This window comes from Vicugna pacos, chromosome 27 (genome assembly GCF_048564905.1).
Source record: "Vicugna pacos chromosome 27, VicPac4, whole genome shotgun sequence".
In the NCBI taxonomy this organism is placed as follows: Eukaryota; Metazoa; Chordata; class Mammalia; order Artiodactyla; family Camelidae; genus Vicugna; species Vicugna pacos.
This window is the reverse complement of record NC_133013.1, coordinates 25,338,861-25,360,970: the sequence shown is the minus strand read 5'-3', so window position 1 is coordinate 25,360,970 and position 22,110 is coordinate 25,338,861. Positions and strand designations below refer to the sequence as shown.

The following is a 22,110-nucleotide window of genomic DNA, read 5'->3' as shown; positions in this document are numbered from 1 at the left end:
AGAGGCCAACCAGTCTCAGGAAGGGTCTCGCCCCCAGGGGTGAGAGGTTTGACCTGTCACAGACCAGCCAGGGAGTAGACTGGCCAGATGCAGCGTCTTCATTGTTCCCTCTCTCCTATGGCTGGAGTACCTCAGCCCCTACCCCATGGGCCAATCCCATCCTCCCAAGTTCAGCAGACATTAGGGCCAAGTTTGTCTGAAAATGTCTTGTTTTTATTTAAGGACAAAAATTGAGATATAACATATACATTTGTACATGGAGAAAAAAATACCAGAAAGGAGTTTACAAAACCTTGGTCACTGCCATTATCATTCAGTGGCTCTGGGGCAGTATGGGCCTCTGGGTAGCCCCCACGCCCCCAGAGGCCCGAGGTTGGTCAGCTTTTTGAGAAGGCTCCTCAGCCCACACACCCACTGCTACTGCCTCTAGAGGACAGGTTACAGGTTTTAACCATGAACTCCTAGGCACCCAACACAGTGACGCAGCTCCTGGCTGGCAAATCCCCAGGGCTAGTGCAAGGTGACCTAGACTCTACTTGGAGTATGGGGGAACCCTAGAGGATTAGTCTGGAACTCTCAGAAAGATGGCTCATCAGTCCGGCCTGAAGGATACAATTCTAGACTGATCCCCCTGCCCTCCCTAAGAGTCATACAGGCTAGATATTGCTGATGGGGGGGCAGGATAGGGGGAAGTAGAGTCTGAGGCCAGGGTAAAGGGCAGCTGTCCCCCAGGAAGAGAGGAAATCAAAACAAACAGGGCCACACAAACCACACCAGGTCAGACCCACCCTCTTAAAAAAACTGGTCAAGACAACTTCAGGTCGGTGCCCTCTATCCATCCCCATTCCCAAAATCCAACCGACCCCACTGCACATTCAGTAAGTCTAAAGGGAAGGGTTCCAAGGGGGGCCCCAGAGGGCACAAGATACTGCCCACACCAGGACAGTGAAGGGGGCCTCACAGGCTACGAAACTGTGAGAAACATAAGGCAGGAAAGAGGCTGGGGCAACCAGGCCAGAGGCTCTGGAAGCCCAGAGACCACCCTAGAGTGGGCTGGGGGCTAGAGCCCACACTGCAGCTCAACAAGAAGGGAGCCCCGGGAGGCTACCCCAGCCTGGGCAGGAAGGAAGGGCAGGACTGTGGAAGCCACAGGCTGGGTCTGTGGAGATTCAGGCCAGACCTGCTGGGAGAGGAGTGGAGTCTCAGGACCCCAGCAGAAATAGAAGTCCACCGGGGGGGGGGGGGTGCAGGTCAGCTGGTGATTCCAAATGTGTATGTGTGTATTTGTGTGTGTGCATGTGTGCATGTGTAGGGAGAACTTCAGTCCCACTGCTTCCAGAGAAACAAAAAAATCCTAACAAACCACCACCAGAGAAGGAAAGACAGCTTTGGTTTTTTTTTTTTTTTTCCTTTTCTCTTGTGTAAAACAGTCCCTGTCCCTCCCTCCCCTTTCCTCAGGTGGAAGGGAGAGCTGGTTGCTGAGGAAGGAGGAAGAGCCATGGGCAAGACCCTCCCCAGGTCTGTGCTGGGCATAATCACTGCTTAAGGCACCCACGGAAAGTGCAGCTCAGAAGGCAGGCGAGAGAAAAGCCTGGGGCAGAGGGAGGAGAGTCAGGAGGACTAATTCCCCTGGAAGGCTCCTCGGGCAGCAGACGAGGCGGCGCTGCGGAAGGTCCTGTTGCTGAAGATGCCCTGGGAAAACTCCTCTTGGGCCTGCTGGAAGCTGGCCCCTGTCCGGCGGTACAGGGAGTGCACCTGTGGAAAGAGACTATGGTGAGAAAAGCCCACGCTGTGGGCCACCAGGAAGCCCAGCCTGCTGGCCTCCCCTCCAAGCCCTGGAGGAAGCCACTGGACCTTTGGCGATCCAGGAGGCCCAACTGCTGTAGAGATGAAATCCCCATGGTGAAGGCAGGAGAGAGGTGCCTGCTTCCTTGGGTGTGCTGCTGGCCCAGCGCCCACCACTCACCCGCTTCAGGAGGAAGAGTGAGAGCACGGCACAGAGGGTGAAGAAGCCAGCCACCACCATCATGATGATCGACACAGCCAGGTCTTGGGACAGTGTAGACAGGGCTGCGATCCAACCACTGCAAAGGGAGGAGGAGGCCGAGAGGGCACAGTGGGAATGGGCCCCAGAGCTACCCGTGAGGGGCTCTTCTCCAAGTGGCCACTGTGTGCTGAACCCCACCCAGGCACCTCCCTGCAGCACAGAGCCCTGTGGGCCAGAACCCTTGGCCTGAGAGAGACCAGGCCTCTGTGAAGGCCATCAGGCCCCACACTGCCCATGGGGAATCTTTGGGCCATGTGCGGTCAGGGAGGAAGGAGATGCCTGCTACCTTTACAGTCAGGCGTAGCACTCGGTAGGGAGGGCCTTTTCCTGCTGCTTTGGGGGTTAGGGGTACGGGGGAAGCCTGGCTGCTCACTCCTGAGGGCCTGCAGAGGAGGACTGACTACTGCCTTCATCCTCTCACCTCAGCTCCTCCCACTGGGGCCCAGGGACAGCCCCTCTGCCTCTCGTCAGTCCTGTCTCTTTCCTGAGCCCCACTGTCCTCATCTACAGAAGGGGATAGCCTCACACTCTCTGATTTAAAAACTTACTACAAAGCTACAGCTATCAAAACACTGCAGTGCTGGCATCAGGATAGACACACAGATCAACAGAATAGAACTGGGAGTCCAGAAATAAACCTATATATTTATCATCAACTGAGTTTTGACAAGTGTGTCAGGACCACTGAATGGGGAAGGAATGGCCTCTTCAACAAATGGTGCAGGGACAACTGGATATCCACATGCAAAACAATGATGTTGGACCCTACTTCAAACATATACAAAAATTAACCGAAACCTAATAATCAGAGACCTAAAGCTATAAAACTCTTAGAAGAAAACAGAGATAATTCTTGATGACCTCAGATTTAGTGATGGTCCTTAGATATGACAACAGAAGCACAACAATGCAAGAAAAAGATGACCTGGATTTCATCAAAATTAAAAACCTCTGTACATCAAAGGATACTATCAAGTGTGAAAAACAACACACAGGAAAAAAATTTATAAATCACATAGCTGATAAAAAGCTACTATCCTGAATATATAAAGAACTCAACAAAAAGACAACCTGATTAACTTAATTAGCAAAGGATCTGAACAGACATTTCTCCAAAGAAAATATACAAATGGCCAAATAAGCACATAAAAGATGGCCAACATCATTAATCATTCAGGAAAGATCAATCAAAACCACAATGAGATACAATACTTCTGGACGGCTATAACAGAAAAAAGGAGTGTTGGTGAGGATGTGGAGAAACTAGAACCCTCATACTTTGCTACTGGAAATGTAAAGTGGTCCAGCCACTGTGGGAAACAGTTTGGCAGTTCCTCAATAAATTACACATAGAATTACCATGTGACTGAGCCATTCCACCCCAGGATACATACCCAAAAGAACTGAAAACAGGTACTCAAAGACTTGTACACAAATGTGCATAGCAGCACTATTCACCATAGCAAAAAGGTGGAAAGCCAAATGTCTATCAACTGATGAGTGGGTAAAAATAATGCAGTATCTCCCAAAACAATGGAATATTATTCAGCCATAAAATGGAATGAAGTACTAACATGTGCTACAACATGAACCCTGAAAACATGCTAAGTGAATGCAGCCAGGCACGAAAAGCCATATATTGTATGATTCCATTTCAATGGAATGTCCAGAACAGGCAAATCCAGAGACAGATAGCAGTTTAAATGGTTGCCAGGGGCTCAGGGAATGAGGGAAAAGGAGTGAGTGCTTAGTGGGTATGGAGTTTTGTTTTGTTTTTTCACCTTACAGGATTTTATTAGGAAAGGAAAAAATGGAAAGTAATGAATTTTGGTTCCAACTGAATGGAGTTTCTTTACGGAGTGATAGAAATGTCCTAGAACTAGGTAAGTGGTGGTGTTTGCATAAAACTGTGAATGGACTAAATGCCACTGAATTTTATACTTTAAAATGGTTTAAGTGGTAAATAAAATGATAAATTTTATGTGTATTTTACATCAGTAGCAGAAAGGGAAGAGGGATTATATCTAGCCAATCGTGGCTGTTCTGAGGGGAGATGAGAAAGGCACTGGGAGGCTGGAGGCGACAGAGATCATCCCAGCAGACACAGGCAGGGCAGCGGGGGCGGAGCCCAGGCCGGAACACAAGCCTCCTGACTCCCAGACCAGGGAGCAAACAGCAGTTATTAATCACCGCCTTTTATGAGGATCTCACTTAGGGTAATGAGTAATGAAACTGGGTCACCAGTCAAAGAGAAAAGGGGCCAGATTAGAAACAGCAAGAGAAGAAAGGGGGGTGGGGATGCAGGGCAGCGTGCACTTGCTCCGAGTGTGAGGTGAGTCACCCTCCCCGCAGCTCTGGACTCGCCAGTGCCATTGGAGGGAGGGGACCAAAATAGTGCAGGCCTTCCAGCCTCAGGCTTCCAGCCAAGGCCAGCCTGACCTTTCTGTAATGTTCCCTATGCACTGGAGCAGAAAGGAAAACATCAGCCATCAGCTTGTCTTTCTGAGACTAATTCTGAGCTGAGGACCGCAGCCGCCAGGACACTGATGCCAGCTGTGTGCTCAAGGAGAGCAGCCAGGAGGAGCCAAATCCTGAAGGGCGAGGGCTCCATCTCCTGAGGTTACAGGGCCTCTGGAAAAAGTCACAGCTCAGACTCTGCAAAGGCCAGGACATCCATCAGCAGCCTCCCAAACCCCAGGGCTTGTCTGGGGCCTGTGGAAGTAGCACCAGCCTCTAGGAGGGCATGGCAGGAGCAGAGGAGGAGGAGGCCATCCAGTGCAGGACACAGCCCTGCGAGCCTACGGATTCATGCCAAGCTCACCCACACACCCGAGAACGTGGCGAGCAAGGCAAGACAGTAAGTGGCTACTGATGAAGAAGTGGACGGGGGTGTGAAGGCAGACCCGAGCTGACCCACCCACCCCCTCTCTGCTATGGTGGAAAACAGGTCATCTGTGGGGGCTTCCTGGGAGCAGGGAAACAGGGCGCAACTCCCTCTGTGCTGCCCCAGGTCTTACCTGTCCCCCAGGTTAGGGATGCCTACCAACTGGATGATGTAGATCCCTATTTGACAAAAAAATACAAAAAAGAACACGAAGAAGCTGAAAGAGTTGTCGGACCTGTAGAGAGAGGGGGAAACAAGAAGTCACAAGAGGGCTTGGGGCTCCCCCTCTGCCTTCCTCACTCACCACAACACCTACCCCACCAGGAGCCAGGGTGCAGGACTGTGGGAGGAGAGCAGGCCAGTGGGCCAGCCACACTGCCCACAAGGACGCACACTCACCACCATCATCAAAAAGGGCTTGCCTTCCACTGCCTTCCAGTTTAAGGGGTCAATACTTAACCCCCTCCTCAAAGAGCTAATAAAGTTGCTCACAAAGGACCATGTAAAGAGCCTAACAGTCCACCTCCTGGAGTACTTATTTGCATAACAGGCAAGAAAATCTAAACCAAAGGTATAAGTCTTTAATAATAAAACTGGAGGCCTGGGTGGAAAAAAAAGGTATTTGGGGAGTAGGGAACACCAGACAAGACCAGTGTTCTGAGTACCTTCATCTCAGTGTCCTGGGGGCCAGAATACAGTGAGGGTGCAGCCTTTGCCTGCTAAATGCAGGGGAGGGTTCAGCCGCTGCCTCGCCCCCTCCACCAGGGAACTGCCAGGCTCCTGTCCTGAAAGCATCAACTCTGAGGCACGATTCCAAATGCCCTAGGGGTCTGTGAGGTGGACCTATTAATGCCCACAGTATCTAGTCTATGTCAACCAGTCAAATACTGGTACTTAGCCATGCTCAGGAGTAATGGGGAGGTGGAGGGAGAAGCAGAAATAAGCATGGACAGGTGACCCATTGAGAGCTTCTCTAACTCTATCAGACTATCAGAGAAGTCTGACTTCTATCAAAGAAGCACAGCCTCTTCCCCATGACTAAAATCCCACTGTATCAGACAGACTGGGAGCAGAGGAAGGCAAGTAAGCCTCCTGTGCCTCATCCAAGGACACGGCCCAGAGCGGACCTCAGGTACAGCAACTGAGGAAAGCAGCCCAGGCCCCTGTGCTCTCACCATGGGTGGGACTGGGAAAGTGACTTTCCCCACCACTCTATTCTGATCCATGAGCCCTCAGCCCGCAACCAGGGATGCCAGCCACACACTCACCCCTTGCCCAAGCCCCACTCACCTAAAAGCCTTATAGATGGGTCGGTACCAACAAAGGAAGGCACAGGGGGTGAAGATCACAAACCACAGGATCGAGAGGCCGAAGTCTACTCCCTTGGTGGTGTCAATTAAGAACCAGGCCAGGCAGGCAAGCAGGTTCAGAAACAGAGTCACTGAATGCACTGGGGAAGGAGAGGGGAGAAAGAGGTGGGCTTGTGCCACGGTGACTGAAGGGCTCCCCGACAAGGCAAACGACTCCCCAGAGAGGAAACGAGGTCCACACTGTGGGGGCAGCTGCAGAGATACTAGAGGAGCTCGGTCTGTACCTGGGCAGGGTTGGCTCCCAAATCCTGGTTTTCTAGGACCTTAAAACCAGGGACCAAACCAAGTTCCTAAGAGGTGATGGGACAGTCCAGGTATCTGAGGGGCAGTGGTGGAGGGCGGGGATGCAGCCCCAAGGACTGATCCTTGGGGAATGAAGCTCTTCTCTCAGAAACTCCTCTCCCTGCCCTGGATGGGCCACAGCAGAGCTACAGGGAGCCTTTTATCCTCGTTCCCAGGAGCCCAGGGGCCTGTGGGGAGGAGAGGCTTTCACTGAAGGAGGGCTTTTAGTGCAGTGAGCTCCGCAGGACTCAGAAGCCTCCAGCTCATCCCACCCTACCTGACCTGTGGCCTGCACTGGCCCTTTTGGGGAGGTTCCAAGGACAGGCAGCAGACTTCGGGGAGCAAATTATGTGGGCAGAAGGTAGCACCCACCCCAGCCCAGCACTGAGGAGGGCTGGAGCCTGCCAGGGAGGAGCGGCCGGAGGATTTCACCTGGTGCTCAGAGGGGCAGGAGCAGGACTCACACATCCAGAGATAGTAGAGCATCTTGCATATCCGCTGGTAGTCAGCAGGGATCTCCGCGGAGAAATCCTGATAGAAGCAGGGCTTGACAGGGCACCACGTGGGCAGGGGCGGCCAGTTGTTCTCCCTCACTGTGTGGGAAGAGGCGAGGAGGTGAGCCCGGCCTCAGCAGCGTGGTGGAGCACACACACCACCCTGTTCGCGGGCCAAACCAGGGCTCCCAGAGGGGCATCAGCAAGCGGGGCTTGGGGTCAATGGATGTGGAGTGGGATGGGAAAAGGGTGTTGGGACACAAACACCCAGAAGCTCACTCTAAGATAATGGACCTCAAGTTCACTGGGAAACACAGAGCTCAATGGCCTAAGTGATTACTTTTATTAACAACCAGCCCATAAGCATAGGGTTCATGATCATGAGCAAGGAATCCTGGGACCAATGCCCTCACTCTATCAAAGAAAGCTCGAGCTGGGAAGGAGTGCAGAAACAACCTACATCCATTAGCAATACCCTGCAAGTCTCCTAACATCCACCTTACTGCTCTTCCCAGGACCAACGCCATTCTAAGATGAACTTGGCAAGAGCTCAGCAAAGCTCCGAGGCTGCCCCAGGAACAAGCAGGCCCGGGAACTCCCTGAGTCGGGCACGGCCACCTCGCTTACCATGTAAGTTGGCCACTGTGTTCTGCAGCTCCCGCTCCTTGCGTTCCAGTTCAGCTGCTTTCCTGTCCAGTTCTTCCTGCTGCCGGAGCAGGCTTGCCTGGGCGGCAGAGGCTACAGCCTGGAGGGAACAGGTGTCGGGGGGCGGCCAGACACGACAGACAGACAGACAGTGTCAGCTTGAACAGAAGGCAGAGGGGCCTTGCCCATGCAGGGAGGCAGCCCAGAGGCAGTCCCAGCCCCAGAGTGTCTTGGGTACCTGAGACCACCATAGAGAGGCCAAGGTGACCAGCCGCCTACCATAAACCACCTCCTGCCCCTGAGCCACTACCAGCGCTCTCCTCTCCCCTCATCCTTGAGCTTGAGATAGAGGAGAACTATCCCTCATATTGGAGCCAGGCAAAGTTCAGTTAAAGTGACCTTTGGGGTAACGGCAAAGGGAAAAAGGTCTCACAAGAGACTAACATATACCAGACACTGAGAGACCCAAGCCTCATTTCAAGACCGTGGCGGGGTGTACATGTGTGTGAATGGGAAATGGTGCGCACCTGCTAGCAATGAGAGGGGATGGGAGATACTTGAGCCTTGTGTACCCAGAGCCTCGGGGGTCTATGTGTAAGCACCTCCCCAACCCGCCCAACCCCAGACGCTGCGCAGGGCTCCACCTGAAGTGTGACCGGCTGCACCCCGGGACAGCCCCTTAGGCTTGGCCATGCTTGGCCTGGCTCTCACAGCGTGCAGAATCCAAGCTTTATTCCCTCTCCAAGCACAGTGGGGTCTCTGAGTGAGGCAGCTAGGAGACTACATGTGAGGCTGAAGGAGCCTGGGCCTGGGCCTGGGCCTGGTGCTCCAGCCCAGGGCTCTGGTCCCCGCTAGGTGCTTCAGCTGTTGGGGCCTGGTTCCTCAAGTCTACAATCCTCTTTAGGATGTAGGTATCCCAGGATGATAAGCCAGGCATATGTGTACATACATATGTACACACACACGCTCTCTCTCTCCAAAAGGCGTTTTCCAAAGAGCTAAGTCTGCCTTCAGAAGGTAAACTTCAGGCAGTGGGTACAGAAGCAGGACCAGAACTGACCACACTGGACCACGCTGAGGGTCTTAGCCTCCTCTCCCAAAGTCTGCGACTTCAGTTGAGCAGGACCAGGTCCCTACAGCCCACCACCCAGCAGAACAGGAAAGTCACCCCTGCCTCTAAGGCCTGCCTCACCTCCACAGGGTTCTAGGGCCAAGAGTGTAGCCCAGGGGCCCAGGCAGGGGCAGCACATTCAGACAAGTCGAGTCAGAGGCAGGAGCAGCCTGGGGCCCACTAGATCCACAGCCCAGCTGAGCAGGTCCAGGCGCCCTGCCCTCACTCCTGCTCATCTATACTTTGCCTACCTTCAGAAGCTTTCGCATGTAGCTGTCTCTGAGAATACTATCTCCTCCTAGCAGCATCTGCCTCTCTGAGAGCTCGCTCTCTGCCAGGAGTCTGGTAGGCAGGAACCTGCTGGCCTGTCTAAGCAGGAGCTGCAACATACAACTCCACTATGGCTCATGCTCACCGGGGGCAGCAAGGCGCGTGGGGGAGGGCAGTGAGGCGTGGAGGGGAGTGTTGGGCACAAAGCAGACAAGACTCACAGTATTTGGTGAAGGGACAAAGGAAAACAGGAAGGTAGACAGGAATAAATGAGGTTAAAACAAAAAAGAGAGGGAGAGATTCTGGGCCCTGAGTAAGAATAGACCAAAGGCCCAAGAAGGAACTGGAATGGCACAACAGGGGCAGATGCTCTCTAGGCCACCAAGGACCCTGGCTTGGTGAGCAGAGCTTATTTTGGGTGGTGGTAGTGGGGTGGGGGTGAGGATATAGTTGGCAGAGCAGACCCTCCATGTGCAAGTGACCAACACCAAAGAGATGATCAGGAGGGCCCCTGAAGCGGAGCCAGAGGTTAAAGCCCTGTGTCCACCCGTCAATCTCAGGGCTCAGCTACTGGTCTGGGTGCGTCCCTTTCTGGAAAGAAGAGGCCAAAGGGATCTCCGTCAACAGTACCTGGGGGGTTGGCTGAGTTGGCTCCACTGAGGGCTGGAGGACTGCTGGCTGCGAGGGCCCGGGGAGCTGTGTGACAGGAACCGTTGTTGCTGCATTTGTCTGCATGGGGCAGATCAGAGGAGGGAGGTGAGGGGGCCTCTACCAGTTGGCAGGTGGGGACAAGCCCTCAGGGTGTGAGTGATGCGCCTCTGCCTAAGAGGGGCACTCCCTCTGGGCCTGCCCTGGGCCTCCCTCTGCAGCTTCTCAGCCAACAAGCCCCAGGCTCTGGGCAATGTGATGCCTAACCCAGAGCCCTGGCCTTGCTGCATCCAGAGCTCCCCAGCACTGCCCCGCCCTCTTCCGGGAGGGGCCCAGATCACGGATCCCAAGGAGAGCGTGGGTGACTTCCTCATCCCTGCCCCTACCCCCTGAGTTCACACTTGGACTGTCCCTGGGACGACTGCAGCTTCTCACACCTGTCTCTGTCTCTGTCTCTGTCTCTGCCAAGGCTCCTTACCCAGAGATGCCAGCACCACCCAGAGGACCTGGGCCTCAGAAAGAGGGCATGCTCACCAACCTCTGAGAAGGGGTTGAATTCGGCCAGGCCTCCCTGCGGGGCATTAGTCAGCTGGGTCACAGAGGGGTCCTGAGAAGGTAGAAAAGAGCCATTAGACACTGGGGAAAAAGGAGAACCCACGTGAGGGGAGGGACCTCACTGCAGTCTCTTCTTCCTTTCTGGAAAGGAGAGGTTCAGCACAGATGACTTCCCAGAAGAGACCCAGAGCAAGCTTTACACTCTGAGGCCTGGGAAGAGGGCCTACGCATGTTCCTGATCGTGCCCTTTACAAAATCAAAATGGGTCTTAGTGTTTGTCTCCAGTGAGGGTTTTTTGTGGGGAGGGTTGCTGAGGAGGGGAGTAAGTGGAGTGGTAGATTTACTTTTCACTTTACAACCTCTGTACTGGTTTTTATTATTATTATTATTTTACAGAAAGTATTTATTCATCTAATTTTTTAAAGGACAGTTTAAGGTTCTGGAACAAAAACACGCTGCTGGCTGCCAGTGCTGACTTTATTAAATCATGCACACTTGCTAGGAATACAGATATGAAGGACTCAGATGAAAAGCCAGGAAAATGTTTTTGGGTTTTTTTTCTCCTGAATTCTCTTTTAAAAAAAATACAAAAATGTCCTCAGAATACAGACTTTCCCCAAGTTTTCAATCTTCTCTTTCCCATCTGATCGCTGCCAAGACCAACCCTTCCGGCCCAGGGCCTCGCAGGGCTCCCTGCCATCCTCTCCACCCCAGCAGCCTCGGAGCTGTCTTCATCCCGCCCCTCCCCCGACAGGGCTCCTGTACACCAGGCCCCGCCCCCACACAAAACAGGTTTGGGGCTCAGGTCCAACCCAACAGTGACGCCTGGGGCTTGGGAGAAACAGCTGCCACCATGGTCTGCCAAGGCCCCTGTTTATTATAGGCCTGCATCCCCCGGCCCCCAGTCCCTCACTACTCTTCCAGAGGCCCCAGTCCTTCCTGCTCAGCTTCCCCCCAGCCTCCACAGACTGGATTCTTAAACACAATGTTAACCTTTGACAGACCTCAGAGAACAACCCCCTCAACTTTCAGACGTGGACATGGACAGTTGCCATGGTGCAATACTTATCTCATCTTAAAATGGGAGCTAGCTCCCTATTCTGAACACTTATCGAGCCGAGGGTCAGTGTTGAAAGTCACTTTTTCACACATACTGTCATCTTCCCACCGAGGCCACCAGTGCCTGGAGGGGAGACTATGTCCGAAGAGCCCCAGGGCCTAGCCCAGAGCTGGCACACAGCCCCATCTCACTTCCTGTCTCTGGATGGACTCGTCCTCTGCACCCCAGTCTCCCCTGCAAGGAGGCCATGTGGCTATGTCCTTCCTGCTGGACACCATCCCAGCCTGGTGGCTCCTGCAACTTGGACAAAAGGACAAGGTAAGGCTTAGGAGGCCACCGGCAGTTGGAGGACCCGGCCTTGAGGTTATCTGTTGGCTGAATGAGTAGTAGATTTCTCCCAGAATTATGGGGCTGGCTTCCTGCAAGAAAGGTTTGTGGCTCAGTATCTGTTCCCGTTTCATACTTAGCAGACGGCAAGCACAGCAGAGCAAGTGAGCTGAGTCACTGAAATTAGATCCACTGTCCAAGAAACTGGTTACCTGAGTCTGTCACTACAGGACAAGGACAGAGCGCCGGCTCTAGTAGCAGTTTTGGGTCATGGCATACACGCGTGACCCAGATGCACACGTTTAACAGGCAACCTCCAGATCCCTGAAGAGATGTCATTTCCTTTACCAGGGTCAGCCAGAAGAGGATTCTGGGGCGTGCGGGGACTGACTACTGGGTCCATACTGATCCCTCCTTCTTTTTCACAAATCTTAAAGACTTGGCCCTGGACCCCTCACCTGGCTCACTGTAAACAAATCCTGTCTCCACTAGCAGACTGTAAACTCTGCAGCCAGGAGCTTCTGTATCTAGTCCATACTTCTGGCTCCCTAGGGCTTGGTGAAGGGCCTGCTGCAAGCAGAAGCTCAGGTAATGTCTGGGGATAAGGCTGCATGCTGCAGGCCCTCCTCCACTTTCTCTGGCAGGTACTGGCCAAATGCTAGGACACAGAGAAGGGGAGAGCCACCTGCTTTATGGCAGCGACCCCGGGCCCAGGAGCACCTTGCCTGGGAAAAGGAGCCTGGAACACTCTGGGAGACATGAATACTTTCCATCTGAGGAGACCAAAGCTCTTTCTGAAAGGTGTCCATGGCTTCAAGAGAAGCGGAGGCCCGGTGTGAGAAGGAGGGAGGCAGAGGGGCTGAGAAGGGAGCTGGTGTTTACTGGGTGTCTACTGTGTGCCAGGCTTACCACAGTGATGTGACTGTGAAATTCTAGTCATCCCAGAACTGGCCACTTTGTCAAGCCATCAGAAAAGAAGGTTCTACCAGCCCCTCTCAACCTGGTTCCCAGCGAGAATTAAGCCCCACTGCAATGACTTGACTTCTGTGCATCCAGGACAGTCCTGGTTATGTTCCATCCTTGGGAGAACGGAGAAAGCAGTCGCTCCAATCAGCTTCTGTGTCTATGGCTCAGCTGAGGAACCCTGGCTGAGAAAAGCTACAACTCACCTCCTCCTTCAACCTCACGACCACCCTGTGAGGGAGGACTACTTAGTTGGCAGATGGACAAAGCCCCAGCTCAGAGAGGAGAAGTGGCTCATCCAAGACCTCAGGGGTAGTAGCTGAGGCTGATTCTGAAGTCAGTCTGTCTCCAAAGACACGAGTGGCAAACCTGAGTGGGCAGTGCGTCCCCAAAGCCTAGCTCAGGGGGCTGACCCACGGAAGGTGCCCAGCCAGGGTGGGGTTGGATGGATGAACCCTGCTCCCGAGGGAGGCTGACAAGGGCACCATAAGTGACCGGGACAGCTGCTTCTGCTCAGCTCCTTATTCCTGGATTTCAGAGCAGTCCTCTTGGCAAACACCCTTGGGAGGACACATACAGAGAGCCTTGTAAGGACAAAACTGACCAGCCTGAATGAGGACCCTCAGCTTTTACTCCAAGCCACAAATAAGAAGTCAACAGCAGCAATCTTCTACACTCACAGAGCATGAGCTGACTCGTAAAAAAGTGCGTCAAGCAGTTATTTAAAAGCACAGGCAGAGCTAAGTTTCACCTCCAAAAAAGCAACCTGATACCCCTTCGGTGGCCAAAGGATGCAGACTGGCCAACGCCCTTCACTGAACTTGTAACAAATAAAAATCTTCTGAACGCAGTTCTTTTCATTCAGCGAACAGTCACAGTGTGAGGGACACACCAGGGGAACAGGGCACAGCTCCTGCCCTTCTGGAGACCATGATCTGGAAGCTGAGACGCGTGCCCACAGCACCCGAGTGAAGACAGGAGGGCAGGGGAGGGAAGGGGGCCCTGCGCGGCGCGGGCTCAGAGGAAGGAAGCTTCCAACACGAGGGGAGCAAGGGGAGCAAAGGCCATGCAGGAAGCTCTGGGGCGGAGAACTCCTGTGGAGCTTGGCTGTGAGGGATCTAAGAGAAAGGACTCGGGCACAGGTAGGCTGGAGCTCTGCCGGAAAAGCCCTGAAAAACACACTTGTTTTCACTGGTTTGGCAACCCCTCCCCGTGCGTCCCCCAGGTCCTGGCCTGCTCGAGCGCACCGTGGCTCTTCCTTGCTCTCCCACCCCGCACTCCACCCAGGCTCCTGATGTGGGCTTTCTTTCAGGCTCCAAATAAGCATGTTAAATAAATACCTCATGGACTAAAACACTCGGCCATTCGCTCTGGGAAGCAGTCACCAATACTTTGGAACCTCTGTGACATCCCATTTGCTTTGGCGACAGACTATGTGTCACAGAACAAGAAAGGGCAGTCATCCCCAGACTGGCTGGCTGGGTCCCAGGTGCACAAAGAGCCGCAGTTAATCTTGGTACTCGCTGACCCACAGACTGAGCATACAAAGGAAATATGACAAAAATGTGTAAAAACCTGTATCTGTGAATGTATTCGTTGCACCAGTACATCTGCAATTGTATTTACGACTGGAGAAAAAAAATCTGTATCTGCAAATGTATTCATTGCACCAATACATCTCCAACTGTATTTACAACTGGAGAAAAAAGCAGGAAAATGACTTAAATATCCAGAGACAGTGAGAACAAGTACATCCCCTCGATGGCCTAAACAGCCACTAAAAATCACAGCTATGAACACAGGGCGGCAACACAGAAAATGCTTTGTTATATGAATATCAAATGATGATTCTGTCAAAAGTACTCATATAAAAAAGAGACTGACAGGAAAACACATTAAAATGACAATTGCAAAAGACTAGTAGAAATGGATGAGTTATTTTGTTTTCCAAATTTTCTATAACGTGACTATGTTATACTTACGTTAAACACATACGTACACACTTATTTAAAAAAAAAAAGAGAGCGAGCCTGAGACCCACCAAATGAGCAAGGTGCCCCTTGGGGCCTCCCTCTCTGCCACAGCGGTGATGTACGGAACCGCCAGAAAGTAAATCTAACAGGTGGCCTGGCATCGAGGCCCTCGACGACCTGGCACCAGTGCTCCTCTCAGCACAGCCTGTTCTCAGTGGCACGAAGCCTCCTGCCATCTCCTTCCATCTCTGTCTGTCTACTCCCTACACAAACCATTCCATACCAAGCACAAGGCAAAAGAGCCTTGGCTCCTGCCCTCAAGAAGCAAAGAGCACAGAGAACAAAACAGAAGCCAGGGCAAGAAGTGACAGCACATGTTCAGAGCTATAACAAGGGCGGGGCAAGTGCAGGGGCTCGAAGAAGAGGGAGGGAGGGAGCTGTCTGGACAGTCAGGGAAGGCTTCATGGAGGTGGCATCTGAGTTGGATCTTGAGGGATGAAAGAAATTTAGAAAGCACTAAAGAGGGAAAAAAGAACAATATTTGCAAAGACACAGCATCTTTATTTTTTTAAACACCTTTATTGTGGTATAGTTCCTGTACAATAAACTATATGTATTTCAAATGTACAGGTTGATGAATTTTGACAGATGCAGACACCAGTGAAACCACTACTACAATCAAGACAGCTAACATTTCCACCACTCCCTAAGGGGTGCAGTTTTCAAATTCCCAATTTATCCCTTCCCACCCGCTTTACCCTCTGGTAACCGTGTTTGTTCTCTGTATCTGTGAGTCTGTTTCTGTTTTGTAGATAAGTTTATTTGAGGACACAGAATCTTTAAAAAGAGCTTGTGTGTGTTCAGGGAGAAGGTTCTGGAGGCCACGGAGTGAAGTGCATATGGAGAAGAGTCAGGAGCAGCAGGGAACCAGCCTGAAGAAGAGGTCAGCCCAGACTGTAGCAGTTGGGACTTCACCCTACGGGCATCGGGGTCAAGCAGAGATTGTGAGCAGGGAGGGCGTGATCAGGTCGGCCAGCAGCAAGGGGAGCACAGTGCGGCAGGAAGACTGGCTGTGACACAAGTGTCCAGGTGGCTGATAGTGAGGACTGAACTACAGGATGACCCTGGGACAGAGAAGAGGGGCGGAACTCCAGAGACCCTTCTCAGGTAGACGCCACACAGGCTCGGGCACTCTCTGGGTTGGCCGGTGTATGGAGTTACTGCAGGGCAAGAAGGCGGGTGAAGGGAAGGAAAGGAAGGAGTTGAGTGAGTGGGGTCATGAGCCTGGGGCACTGGCGAACAGTGCCACCACTGAGCAAGACAGGTCATGGGGGAAGAGGAACAGATTCCTCACGATCAGGTGGATGGGAGCGGAGAGAGGATCCGAAGATACTGGACTGGACTGGAGAGACCCATAAAATACACCTGGTTGCAAAGGGTGGAAATGTCCGAGTGAGAGCTGGAAACACTGGTTTGAAGCTCAGGAGAAAGGTAAGAGCTAGAATCTAGATCTGGGGTCACTGGGATGTGGATGCTACTCTGAAGTCACAGAAGTGGAAGAACTTACTCGGAGAGGTACACAGTGAGAACAAAGTCCAGTACAGGCAGGAGGAGGTGAGAGTTACCAGGACAAAGAGGCTGAGGACGGAGAGAATTTCGAGACAGACTGGCCAGGTGAGCATGTGCATCACAAGCAGCAGACAAATCTCGGGCCCACGGCTCCCAAAGAGACCACAGGATCCCAGAGTGAGGAGGTGCTTGGGGCTGTGGGGGCGACAACACACAGAAGTGACTTTAGGTTCGTGGTGCTCCTTCACCTGAAACACCCTCTCCTGCCATATGCCAGGCTTTCTGCTCTCAGCCCAGGCCCTTCCTACCCCAGGACTCTGCCCCATTCCTCTTCCGATCCCTCACAGATCCTCCTGGCAAGTTCTGGCTGTCCTCCTTGTACCTATGTGAGCATTTCTTAGCTCTCCTGCCAGGTCAGAAGCTCTTGCAGGCCATGTGCCCATTCACCTTGGTCTCCTGCACAGGCCCTCGGAGCTGCAGCCGCTCAGTGATGTGCACGGATGCGACAGCATCTCAAGGAAGCACTGCTGGACGGGCCGTGCCTTGTTAATGAATGTGCACTTCCCTGAAGAAGTGGCAAGTACCCCTTGTTTGTCCTGGTTAAACATTACCAGGTCTCTGAACTCAGGATCATCCTAAACCAAGTGGCTCCAAAGAAAAATTAACAGAAGTGTAAGGTCAAAGTTAAGCTGTGTCCTCTGGCCAAGCGCTAACACCCAGCATGGTTCCAGGTGCCAACCATAAAGGCAGTTAAAACTATATGAAACTTGCATTTTCAAATTTCTTGAGACAATGCTCCTATTTTACAGGAAAGTTCTACCAGGTCCATCCAGTGGTTTTGAGAATTCCCAAAGCTACAGTCAAGCTGGAGCCCACCCTCTCTGGGAAGTAACAAAGCCCTCACTGTCTGAGCAGGGAACTTCATGTAACTGTTCACACCCAAATCACATTTCTGCTGCCACTTTCTCCTCCCACAGGGGAGATATGTTTTAAATCCTTGGGAAGCAGCCACACCACTGAGATTATCTTTTAACTGCAAGGAGGCAGCGTATGAAAGTGATATGGTGTGATATGGGAACTCACGAGTGCTGAAAGGCTTTCTCTGTTCAGCACCACCAGCTAGCTAGTCCACTCCCCCTCTCTGAGGTCAACGCCGGCTGCCTGTGGTAACCTGGCAGAAACGCCAAGTAGGAAAGCAGCCCAGACATTTGCCTGGGTGACCTGCTTCTTAGCGGACTGCTGAAAAACAAAATGGGCAGCACAGTGCCCACTTGTGGCCCTCAACCTCTTCATCACCTGACTGGACTTACTGAGAAACGTTTGGAAACAGACATGCTGGAATCAGCTCAAAGCAGGACCTGCCTACCCAGATGGTACAAAGCAGATGCGCCACAGCTAACAGAGGGATTAGGGAGTGCCAATGGAGGTTGGGAAATCAGCCACACGTGGCTTGCAGTTTCCTGCTTCCTTCTAGGAGTTTCATAAGCCTCTGCTGCACTCTTGGGACAACCTCCCATTCAAAGTCTTACTTTGCAGGAAGTTTTCTAATAATCCCATTGTAACGATCCACAAGGTGGAGGTCACAGAAGCCCACGCCCACAGTTTGGGGTGAAGATGGAAGTAGGGTGCGGAGACATAACGTGTGTAAGGAAGTCAACTTAAAGGTGCACCAGGAGCCTCAGGGGACGTTACACGAGTTAGCAGAAAAAGGATTCCATGGTTGAGTAAGTTTGAGAAATGCTGCGTCAAATAAAATTGAGCAAATATCTTTATTGTAGGGTTTCTCAGAGACTTTAACCAACTAACAAACCTGGTCAATCTTCAAGAAAAATAATTCCCAAACTAATTTGACCACAGAACCCTGAGCACCTTTTAGGACTGGTATTACTCAGAACATATGCTGCTTTAAAGTAAGGTCTTAAAAAGCACAATACAATCTGTATTATTCCAGCCCCACACACTGAACAACAACAAAAAGCTTACCTAATACTAGTTTGTTACTTTCACTCCACCAAAACTCTCATTTTAAGAATGGTGATAATGGTGATGAAGTTACATTCTTTCCTTACCTGGCCTAAATAACCCCAAGGCGGTTTAAGACTTTGAGCTTCCAAAACCTTTCAAACAGCACTGTCCTGGGAATGGACCCAAGTCTGAGACCCTTCCTGCTTCGAATTAGCTGGTGACTCTGGCGTGTCCCTTCCTCACTGGGTTCCTGGTTTCCTCATCTCTAAACTGAAGAGGTTAGAAGACATTTCTGAGGACACTCCCAGCTCTAATAGTCCACCATAGACTCTGAACACTAAGTATATTTTCGTAAGCACCATGGAGCGAAGGGAAAAAATGAAAAGCTGGCTAGGTGTGACACTCTATGCCTGTCGCCTCTCTACCTGCTCCCTCCTGAGCTCTGTGCCAACACCCTGGGTAAATGAAACTGGGCTCACACCCAGTCACCCAAGGGCTGCACCCTCCCAATGTCCAAGCCCTGGCAGTCAGGGAGGAACACACCACCACCACGAGGAGAGGGAGGGCAGCTCTCCAGGAGAAGGAGCTTGGGGGCCTCACGTCCAAAGTTCCCTCTCCCGACACAACTGTGCACCAAGAGGAAAAACCCAGCCCAGGGTAAGGAGGAGAAGAATCACAGCCAGCCAGCCCTCTTCTTCCCACACAGGATTCCCCACCAGATGTTGCTCTTTACAGGACCACAGCTGCTTCCTGTCTTGCTATATCCTGGGGCTGCCTGATGGACAGACTATCTTGCTTGAATGCAGAAGTTACTTCCACCACAGTTTGCACAATCATTCCTGGGGATGGAGATGTGGTTTAAGACTTTCAAGCTGCTATTAATAGAGGGCAGAATTTAGGCCAGCTATCTTGCCCATTGCTAGCACTGGGGGCAAGCTCCCTGCATCTTTGGATAGCTGACTGCCTCTTACAGGATAGCAGCAGACGTTTTACTTCTGATTCTGACAGGACAGGAAAAAAAGGCACATCATCACTCAGCACACACAAAGGCTACTAGATCCTTTCTAAAATTCAAACTCCAGTATCATACAGCATTTTTATAATTAAAGCAAAACAGTTATCTGAAGACACTGGCAGAGAAAAATGCAAATGTTCTTTCTTTACTCAAACAGAGATGATTCCGTTATATAAGAGGTAAAGTCCTCCAAACAGTTCTGTCAAGAAGCATTAGGCTACAAGAGGAATGTTAGGAATTCTCTGATGTTACAAAGAACAAGCTACCAAAATTTGCCTTGAGGGCTCCCATTAACCAAGTCACCTTAAGACCAAAAAAGAGGCATAAACTTTTCACTCTAAGATAGCATGTAATTATTTCCTTCTGGTCTCCTTTGTGTTTGTTCTGACCCTTGAAGGGATTCAGGGTAGGAAAGCTCATGCTGTGAGTTTCAGGAAGGACCCCTCCAAGGACTTCCCTTACACCTGCAGGAAACTTTGAAATTGCCAATGACCAAAACAAAGTGCAAGCAGGATGAGTTAATGTGCCTGGTGACATCCTGACAAAGCAGAAAGCTCAGGGCTCATAAATCACCAGTTAGCAGAAGCAAGCTTCCCTGGAACTGGTTTTGAGCAGACGCGAAAAAAGGCACAGGAGTTTTGGATCTAACAGGAGTCCCAACCCTTCATCATGGAAAAGAATATCCCTGTGCTCTTAGCTCAAAGGTAGAAAGGCTTTGGCTTTAAGTAGAAGTCTGTTTCTTCTTCGATCGTTTGTTCAAAACGTCAGACCAGCTCATAGGTCAGCACATCTCAATTACCCTGTCACCACACACAGGTCCACAAGACCAACATTCCTTGTGCTTCAAGACCCTCAGAGGCCCCTCACGCCTCCTCCCTCCCTAACCTGAGCTCTCCCATCTAGCCAAAACCCAGTCCAAACCAGACCCATGGGCCAAGGTGTAGAATTGTTTAGGTTACCAGCCTTCCTTTCCTGATAAATCTCAGGGGATCTCCTATAACTTACATGTTAACTGGCTGTGTGTGTGTGGGGGGGCTGTCTTGAGATTTTTCTCACATTTTTCCATCCCACTAGAGGCTTCCACTGCTTCATTTTGTTGCTGTCACCCTCTCTCCTAAAGGGACTCAAGGCTGGTGTCTCCCCAAGATTGCGGGATGTGGTAGCCACATTTCTCCCCTCAGATGAAGTCGCTTCTCTCCCTGAAGCTGGGGGTGGGGTCTCCCTGATCATGTCTGCTCCAGTCCCCTTCCCTAGCAGTGTCCAGTCTGAGGGGCTACTAGTCCCAGGCTAGTAGATCGTCCCACCTCTCCCCAAAGTAAGGTGCCCCTCCCCCTCCGCTGTTCCACCTGCAGTTAGTCCCGCCCTCAGACGCTACGATAGGCCAGCCCACAGAGCCCGCTCTCCCATTGGGCAGACAGCCCGTCCCTCTTAAGCCACGTCTCCCGGTTCTAGCGAAAGAGGCCCAGGCGGCGGCCTTTGGTATTAGAGACAGCTGTAACATGAAGGCTCTACCTGGAAGGGGTTCACGTCCACTGGGTCCGCAAAGGGGTTAGCGTCGAAGGCCGACATGGCGGTCGGGGGCTGACGGGCGAGCTCCGCGAGCGCTTCTGCCTCCGGGCACCCAAACCCAGCAGCTATCTTCGCGCAGATCCTCCACTTCCGGGAGCGAGGCAGCCGTTCTGGCGCAGGCGCAACGCCCTCCCCGAGAGGCGTGGTCATGTGACGTCACAGAGTGCCGCTTCCCCTTCCTGCAACCCACTACCGAGAAGTGGGTGGGCGTTCCGCTTCCATCCGCTCCTTCCCTCTGACTGTGCTTCAGTGGTCGCGCGGGCACCCACTGTCGGGAAGCCAGAGGCGGGCCCGGAGCCGTTCCCAGCTGCCGCTCGGTCAGATGGCTTCCACCTTTGTATTGGGAATCCCCCAAAGTAAACTCCCCATAGTGGAACTGGAAGCTTAACCCCTTCATTTCCTTGGAAGGCAAGTTTGGGAAGTATGCACTAGTCCAGGCAGGGAGCCAAAGTACGAGCCTACGGTGGGAGTGGGGAATGGAGTGCCTGACTCGAGAGCCAGGAAAAGGTTCTGGTTGTAAGCGCCGAGCAGAGAGGCTGTCCCCATCCTAGCTGAGCACTGCTTCTTTTAGGCCTTGCCTCCTGAGGTCAAGTTTTATCGTTTTAGGGATAAGGATCCCTGAGCACAGACAGGTTTAGGGCCTGAGCTAGGATTAACCGGGGCATCAAGCATTTACTAAGTGAATGAGGGAGTTCAGCAATAGAGCCATCAGCCATGAGGGAGATAGCCGATTCATGCCCCTTATTTCTGGCTTTGTACGTTTCTGCTGCCACTGAATCCAGCCACTGTCATTCCTTACTCTGGATGAGTACAGTAATCAGTCTGTTGTTCATGTTGTAACAAGAGATAATTCAAAGGGCGCAAAATTACTATGGAAGTTTCTGTCTAAAATTCTTCAATTGGGAGGAGGGATTAAGTTTGGGATTAACGTATACACACTACTATATATAAAACAAATAAACAACAAGGGCGTACTGTATAGCAGAGGGAACAATATTCAATAACTTGTAATCTTCTATAATGGAAAAAAATCTGAAAAACAATATATATATGAAACAATCACTTTGCTGTACACTTGAAACTAACCCAACACTGTAAATTAACTATACTGACTTTAAAAAAAAAGGTTAAAAAAAACCCTTCAATTATTTTCTGTAAAGGCTCAACTTCTTAGTTTGGCCTCTAGGTCCTGCAAGATCTGCCCCCACCTATCAATCCTTCCCATTCCTTCTTGTGCTTATCCCTACCCCCCACCACTGTTCATTCTAGCCCTCCTAGAGACTTTTCAGTTCCTCAAACTTCCTGCCTCAGTGCCTTTGCACAGGACTTTCCCTCTTTCTGATGTGCTCTTAGCCCATGCCCT

The 22,110-nt window shown here is 51.7% G+C and overlaps 1 protein-coding gene across 2 annotated transcripts; it reads right to left on the bottom strand.

Moving 5' to 3' along the window:
* Positions 1-191: 191 nt before the first annotated feature.
* On the bottom strand, positions 192-20,866 carry SCAMP2 (secretory carrier membrane protein 2). Of its 2 annotated transcripts, XM_006208750.4 has the most exons (9): positions 20,691-20,866; positions 10,290-10,358; positions 9,734-9,832; positions 7,705-7,822; positions 7,048-7,176; positions 6,222-6,381; positions 5,065-5,166; positions 1,967-2,084; positions 192-1,755 (listed from the first exon to the last, which is right to left on the bottom strand). In XM_006208750.4, the coding sequence occupies exons 1-9, from the start codon at positions 20,745-20,747 to the stop codon at positions 1,621-1,623; spliced, it is 987 nt and encodes a 328-aa protein (XP_006208812.1). In that variant the 5' UTR covers positions 20,748-20,866; the 3' UTR covers positions 192-1,620. The 2 variants fall into 2 exon arrangements, with proteins under 2 accessions (XP_006208812.1, XP_072807153.1); XM_072951052.1 differs by lacking the exons at positions 9,734-9,832; positions 10,290-10,358.
* Positions 20,867-22,110: the final 1,244 nt, after the last annotated feature.

Bases quoted from the DNA above. Each gene is read 5' to 3' on its own strand.
- SCAMP2 (XM_006208750.4), bottom strand. From the start codon at position 20,747: ATGTCGGCCTTCGACGCTAACCCCTTTGCGGACCCAGTGGACGTGAAC. The intron at 9,833-10,289 runs GTTGGTGAGCAT...TGCCCCATGCAG, and splicing joins AATTCAACCCCTTCTCAGAG to ACAAATGCAGCAACAACGGT. The intron at 7,177-7,704 runs GTAAGCGAGGTG...CTTCCCACACAG, and splicing joins CACAGTGGCCAACTTACATG to TGAGGGAGAACAACTGGCCG.